Source organism: Mirounga leonina, unplaced genomic scaffold, assembly GCF_011800145.1.
Source record: "Mirounga leonina isolate KUSES-001 unplaced genomic scaffold, KU_Mleo_1.0 Mir_180, whole genome shotgun sequence".
NCBI classification, from domain to species: domain Eukaryota; kingdom Metazoa; phylum Chordata; class Mammalia; order Carnivora; family Phocidae; genus Mirounga; species Mirounga leonina.
In genome coordinates this window covers 36,066,915-36,074,470 of record NW_023270469.1, presented here as the reverse complement: position 1 = coordinate 36,074,470, position 7,556 = coordinate 36,066,915, and the positions used below count along the sequence as shown (strand labels likewise).

The 7,556-nt window shown below is 51.5% G+C and overlaps 1 protein-coding gene across 1 annotated transcript in view; it reads left to right on the top strand.

Moving 5' to 3' along the window:
* Positions 1-4,921: 4,921 nt before the first annotated feature.
* Positions 4,922-7,556, top strand: part of GPT2 (glutamic--pyruvic transaminase 2) — a 34,448-nt gene continuing 31,813 nt past the window's right edge. Inside the window, exons 1-2 of the mRNA XM_035025283.1 lie at positions 4,922-5,023; positions 5,246-5,516. Coding sequence (XP_034881174.1) covers positions 5,274-5,516 — 243 coding nt within the window. The 5' untranslated portion in view covers positions 4,922-5,023; positions 5,246-5,273. The remainder of the gene's footprint in view (positions 5,024-5,245; positions 5,517-7,556) is intronic.

Below are 7,556 nucleotides of genomic sequence, written 5' to 3'. Positions count from 1 at the left end.
TATATAAATATATACTTATAATTAAAATATATAAGTATATATATTTAAATAGATAATTTTCATTCTCTCAGCAACCCTCTGAGGAAGACACTGTCTTCACCTCACTGACAGGTAAGGACACTGAGGCTCAGTGAGCAGAGTTTTGCAGCTGTGACTGAAGAAGTCAGTTGGGCTGGAAGGGGAGGCTGGAATGTCTTCAAGCTAGAGCCAGTAACCCAGAAATCAGGTAGAAATGCAGGTTGTTTTTCAGATGAGGAGGCTAAGGCCAAAGAAGAGGATAGCGCTGGCTCAAGGTCACACAACAGATTAGTGACAGATTTGGAACCAGAATTCAAACTCTCTGATCAATGCTTTTTCCACTATGATACTGCCTAGCCTGGCATTGCACCTGTGGTTCTCAAAATTTGGTGCACATCAAAATCCTGATTGTAGGAGGGGTGCCCGGCTGGCTCAGTCAGTTAAGCGCTGGACTCTTAATTTCGGCTCAGGTGACAATCTCAGGGTCATGAGATGGAACCCCATGTCCAGCTCTGAGCTGAGCATGGAGCCTGATTAAGATTCTCTCTCTTCCTCTGCCCCGCCCCCCTGCTCATGCTCTCTCTCTCCAAAAAAAAAAAAAAAATTTTTTTTAATTAAAATTCCCGATTATAGGAAAATCCCTGGGCAAACCCACCCCTAGAGTTTTAGAACCAATAAGTCTGGAATCGGCACTTCAGGCAAACATTCAGGGGCTCCTTAGATAATACTTTAGAATCATTGTCCTGGGCCAAGACATTTGTTTATTGAGGGCACTAACTCACCCAGCTCCCCAAGTGTCCTTGGGAGCAAGAGATCAAGAGTTTCCTCTAAGTCACCCAAGCACCCAGCTTGAGCATGATTTGACATTCTGGAAGATCTTCCATCCCTCCTGTAGCCCCATAATGCCCATCTGTTGTTCTTGGAAAGTCCTCTCACTTTCTGTTCCACTGAGGGGAACATCCCTCACTGACTCTAAGAACTGGCCACTCTGCACTCGCGGGGGCTACCCTTTCCATACTTACTATGCACCGCCCTTCTCCGGCTGGACTGCAACCACCTCGAGAGCACAGATCTTATAGAGTCTACTTCATTCATTCATTTATTCATTCAACAAAAATTTACTGAGAACTTCTGTGTGACAGGTGATATACTAGATTCTGGGGATGCAGAAGAGCCCGGCCGTTTCTCACCATACCCTGGTCCAGGCCAACACTGGACTTTGTTGGTGCCACAGTTCATCCTCCTGCACCCTCAATTGCCCCTCTCCAATCCATCCTCATGCAGCAGAATTTTAACCAACTGAGCCACCCAGGTGCCCATGCAGCAGAATTTTAAACATGAATATGATCATGTGACTCCCCTACCGTAAGCCCTCCAGAGGCTTCTAATTGTTCTTAGGATGAAAACTGAAATTCTCACATTTAGGACCTAGGCTGCCTGTTCTAAACTGCTCACCTCTGACCCTTGTCTTCCAGCCCTGCTTCTCTCCCTCACTGTCTGCCCTGCAGTCACCCTAGCCTTCTTGGAGCTCCTTGGCGGTCCCTGGGTTGGGACATTTTGTGCCTCATCACTCACACTGAGATGGAGTGTGAGGTGCAAGATGGATATTAGGGATCTACTTCTGTAAGAGGAAGTGGGAGGCAGCAGGATTGAGCAGAGAAAGAAAAACCGTGAAGCGGACCTGCCAAAGCCTCAGCCAACCTCCTGGGGAAGCCTGGAGCAAACACCGCTCCAGCACTTGCTGAGTCTTGCCTAGTCGCTGAGCCGAGGTTCTCCTGTTAGGGTGTGATGGCAACCTCAGGCCAGGCAGTTCTGTGTAAGTGAGGCAGACCCTGATGGCACTGGCAGGTGGAGGCTGGCTACGGACCACACCCCTTGGTTGAAGGCAAATTCTCCCCTGCCTTTTTTTTTTTTTTTCAGGCAAGGTTTCCCTTGATGAGTGAGGGCACATCCCTGTGTCTACCACACCCATCAGTACTGCTGCCCCTTATCATCCTGCCAGGCTTCTCTGGGCAGTTCTCATAGGCTACTTCCTCTGGGAAACCTTCAGTCAGACTTCTGGGCTATAAGTACTCATAAAACTGTCCTTTTTCTCCCCAGTGGTTATCACAGTTTGCAATCACACGCTTGTGTGTGTGCTTATCTAATGGGTGTCTGCCTTTCCTAAGAAACTGTATGTCTGTGTAGGCAAGGACCATCTGTGTGACTCACTATAGTCCCAGAGCTCAGGTGAGCACCTGGCACACGGGAAGTGCTCAGTAAAAACTTGTTGAGGAATGACGACTAGTACCATGTCTTGCAAACAAATGACTCTCCCAACTGTGTGGATCGCCAAGGACTTGTCGTGTATTTGGAGCTCTCACTCAGCTCATAGGGACGACTTTCATGACTGTTTCAATCAGGTTTTATCTTTAATATTTAGAAGGCTGCTCCTGCCCCACCCCAATCGGGTGTAGGGGCAAAATTAAGGCAAAGTTCACTCTATTGCCACCACCATCATCACAACCACCACCCAAAAGCCTTTCTAGGGCTCAGTGCATTGCAATGGCAGTGCAAATTTCCAAACCCAGAGAGCTGCACAAGCCTGGTCCCTGCATGTATGGACTGAAGCGCTGGGTTAGAAATCACAGTTTGTGCTCTGCACTTGACTGTGCCACCTGAATAAGTCACTTAATCTCTCTGAGCTTCATCTGCAAGATGGAGATAATGCCTGCTTTTTCACTTCATTGATGTCTATCAGGTTCAAATGCAGTGATAAGTATGAAAGTGCTCTGTAAATTGTAGAGTGTGGGTCACAGGAAAGAAAGGGGGCTTTCTTCTCGTGCAGTCATGACCGGTTGGCAAAGGACACAATTGGGATATTAATTTGTTTTCTACAATGACGACATGTGAGCCCACATAGATGGACTGTGTGCTAGGCATTGTTTTTCCCAGTTTTGCAAATGGATTTGTGCTCACCTCTCTATGCCCACCCATCCTCCCAGCTCCCCTGCCCTTTCTGATCTGAGGTGGAGACAACAGGAAGTGCACTGACCCTTGGGTGAACAGTGAGGGACTGTTTTTACATCATATGCGGGTCAAGGTTAAATGTGTTTTAGAGGTAGATGGGTGTGTGGGTGTGTTTCTCCACAACTGGGCAGCGCAGGTGAGAACGTGACATTGAAGGCAGTGGAATCCTTAGAGAAGCCAAGCTCCCTGGGGGGAATCTCTTACCTGGAAGCTGAAAACCTGGCCACTGGGACAGAGGCCAGGAAGGAGGCAGTATCCGCGTGGATGCTGGGGGTGGAACCATTGATCAGAAGTCCAAGTAACTGTCCTTGGTGGGCAAGCCAGTTTGCTAACATAGGAATATTCAGAGAGATTTTCATTTCTGCTGCTTTCTACCCCTTTATTGGTAATCAATTTATTTAATCCAACTATATGGCATTCTCTTGACAAGGATGAGTAAGACTAACCCACAGCACTAGGTTCCAAACTCTTGGCTTTTTCAGAGTTACCTCACTGAACTATCTTCACAGTCCCAAGAGGTAAGTGTGTTCCCCCATTTTACAGATGGAGAAACTAGGCTTACAAATGCTAAGTAACATGCTCAAAGTCAGAAGAGGTGATTATATGTATCTATGTTCAAACCCAGATCTTCTAGTACCTTTTCCCCTACACTGCTGTGTTTAAGTGCCCCTTGCCCCCTACTTCCATAAATCTAATATTGAGTGTGTGTGTTTGTTGGGGTGAGGGAGCTTTGGGCTGTTTTTCTGCAGGAAAACACCTAGACGCAGAATTTCGAAGAGGGGAAGGGACCTTAGGAGTCATTTAATCCAATTTACTTTGCCGATAGAGAATCTGAGGCCCAGAGAGGGAAAGTGACTTCTCCCACATGCTCTCTGGATTTTGGTGTCTCAGACCTGGTGTCTTCCATTCCAACTCTTGCCCTGCACTCACTCTGGGGGTGCCAAGGTGCCTTTGCCTAGTAATACCTTTGCCAAAAAAAGAAAAAGCTACCCTATGCTGAGCATTCATTCTTCAACAAATATTTACTAGTGCCTACCTATCTGCCAGGAACCCTTACAGGTGCTATGAATAGGATGAATAGGAAAACCTGCCCTTCTGGAGCTTACATGGTGAATGCAGGAGATAGACCATAAGCCGGTAAGAGGTATCTATCTAAACAAGATAATTTCAGATGCTTGCAAGGAAATAAAGAGGTAACGAAGGTAGGGAAGTGCTACAGATGAAGTCAGGAAAAGCCTGACCACTTGGCACCTGCCTGGTGCGGGTCCTTTAATTCTCACAACAATCCTTAGAGGCTAGAGTCAGACCTCCGCTTTGCTGACAAGGAAACTGACGTTCAGAAGGGTAAGAGTGGCAGTCAAGTCCGAAACTCCTAAGCTCCACTTCCTACAAGCCCCCGTTGAGCGGCCACTGCCACCTTCGGGCCCTGGATGATGAAACCCGGGGCGAGGACTGCACCATCTCTCAGCCTGTCTCCGCGCAGGTGTTGGATGGTGCGGGGGGGGGGGGGGGGGGGGGGGGGGGGGGGGGGGGGGGGGGGGGGGGAGGAGTTGTGAGAGGGAGGGATGCGGCTCCAAGGAGACACGGCAAATAGCTCTAAATTCGTAGAAGGTTGAAAGAACAGCCCCTGGCCCTACCCCAGCCCAACTCTCCTGCCCCTCAGCGGGGACAAAGAGCCCGCCCAGCCCCCGGCAGAGTCTGAAGACCGTTCCCGCCTCCGGCCCGGCCCCCTATCAGGCCAGCGCGGAGCACTATGGGACTTGTAGTTCAGCCAGCTCTCTACATCGGCTCTGGAAGAAGACTGGGGAACTACAAGGCCCAGGAGCCAGTGGGCAGGTCCGGGGCGGACCCGCCGGCTGTGGGTGTGCGAGCGCAGGGGGCCGGGCGGTGCGGGCGCTGGGCGCTGAAATGCGGCTGCGGGTGCCGAAGCCCGGGGCCAGTTTCAGGCGCGCGCGCTAGCTGGGCTCAGCGAGGGGTGGCCAGGCGGCGGCGACAGGCACGTTGCATGCGTGCATTGGGCGCAGCTTTTGCAGAAATTGCTTTGGCTCTGCAGTAGCGCGGTGGAGGGTCCGAGTCGCCGGGGGATGGGCACCCGGCCCCGGAGCCAGGCTGGCACCGCGGGCACCGCTTGCTGAAAGGGCCCTTGGCTGGGCTTGGGGGTGGGGGCACTGGTGCCCGCCTTCGACTGTGCGCGACGTGTTTGTTCTTTTTCTTCTAGTGTCAAGGTTTCCCTGGGCGGGCGCGCGATGCAGCGGGCAGCGGCACTGGTCTGGCGGGGCTACTGCCCCCGGACCCCGGGCCCGTGGGGCCGCAGTCAGAGCAGCGCGGCCGCCGAGGCCTCGGCAGTGCTCAAGGTGCGGCCCGAGCGGAGCCGGCGCGAGCGCATCCTTACGCTTGAGTCCATGAACCCGCAGGTGAAGGCTGTGGAGTATGCGGTGCGGGGACCCATCGTGCTCAAGGCCGGCGAGATCGAGCTCGAGCTGCAGCGGGTGAGCGCGGGCGCTGGGGCCCGCCGGGCGGGAGGGCCCAGGGAGACTAGGGTCGCCGAATCGCGCGGGGGTCGGGCGGAGGGAGAGCAGTAGCTGTCCGCGGCTGGGGTCCACCCGCTGGGGCTTCCTCCCACCCGGGTGGCCAGCTTCTTCATTCAGCCAAGGTTGGCTAAAACAAGAATGCACTCCTCCCATCCCTTCACCCACTGGTTCCCGGCACCTGGCACAAAGTAAGGCCCTCAGATACGGTTCACTTGTTGAACTGAATTCATCAATTATAATTGAGCGACCGGTAGTGCCAGGCACTGCACGTTATGTGGCTGTCCTACCCGCGGTGGAACCAAGATCCATGGGGGGAGGGCAACAACCAGCAGGAAATAAATAAGAGAATTTCAGATAGTGAATAAGTGCTTTGAAGAAAGTAAAATGGAGGAATGGTGTAAGGGGGTGCTGGATGGGCGTGTTGGGAAGGATACCATGTTAGGTAGGAGAGGGAGGAAGGCTCTAAGACTTGGGTTTGTTCCCAAAGCTTTTTTCTTTCTGAGACCTTTTGGGTCATTCTGACAGTAGTGGTTCCATGACGAGAGTGGAGGTGTGGAGGAGGGTCCTGACAATTCCTGCCCTTAGGCCCCTCACTGAAACCTTGATTGGCCACCACAGTTTGTTCTCTGGGGATACACTCATCCCCAGTGGGTAGTCAAAGTCTTGAGCCTTTGGGGCCTTGGTAGGATGGCTGTGGGGCTTTCTTTGTCTTGGTGACTGGCTGGCTGGGATCTTGGCTTTAGTTTGTAGTTGCATGTAAAAGTGTCTGCATCCCCAGGAGTGATTTCTCTCTTCCTACAACCAGGGTGACTGGGTGTGTGTAAGAGCTACTTCTGTAAGATACCAGTTCTAACCTGAGTGGAATTGAGGAGGTCAAGTCAAGAGTGGCAATGAAAAAAAAAAAAAAGCAAATACTCCTAAGATTTGTAATATCTTTTTTTTTTTTAAAGATTTTATTTATTTATTAGAGAGCGAGCAAGAGAGAAACAGCATGAGAGGGGAGGGGGTCAGAGGGAGAAGCAGGCTCCCCGCTGAGCCAGGAGCCCAATGCGGGACTCGATTCCGGGACCCCGGGCTCATGACCTGAGCCAAAGGCAGTCGCTTAACCAACTGAGCCACCCAGGCACCCAGATTTGTAATATCTGATGAAACAGCTGCTTTCTTAAGATAGTTGTAGCCCAGAATGCGGGTGGCGGAGGGTTCCTTGATCTTGCTCTCAGAGGCTCTAGACTGGGTGACTCTGGGGCGAGTTGATCACTTAGTGTCCCTTGAATGCATGGGAGGAAGCAGTGGTGGGATGCCCAGTTCTCCAGGCTGAAAATAGTGAGCTGAACAAGTCAGAGTCCAGGGTCTCCCTCTGACTTCTTGCAGGGCTAAGTTTAAGGTTTGGCCCACAGAAGACTGGCTCGGTTTCTGTGCTTCCCTGGCCTGAGGTGGGCCAGGGACTGAAAACATGAATTTTGCCACTCTGCTCCTTGTGGCTATCTGGACGACTGGAGCTTCCTGTCCTTGAGACAACAGTCTCCCTGTTAAAACAAAGCTGAGATTAAATTGTTCCTGGCTTATCACTTTACAGCTAATTCCTCTGGTTTCAGAGCTGGTAAGGGCTCCAGGAATTGTCTCTATCTACCTTTTGCTAAATAGCAGCTTGGGTGTGGGCTCCGTGAAGTATGAGGATGATTAGGACAGAAAGGTGTCCTGTCTTTGTCTTCAGGAGGCTGACTGCCCACCTGTTCTCTGGACCTGAGGCTCTCCCCCACAATTCTTTAAGGACTGGTGGGATTTTTTAGCAGGCAGAGAAAAATGTGAGAGAATTCCACGTGGGAGCTGTGAGCAAAGATGGAAGGTTGGGAAGTTCTGGCCATTTGGGGCAGGGGTTGGTGCTATTTGAAGAGCATTATGGCAGGGGGATATGGGAGATCAATGAGACAGAAAAGGTGGGCTGGAGTCCTGGCTGCCGGGCTCAGGACTTTTCTGGTGCAGAGTGGGGGTTTCGGT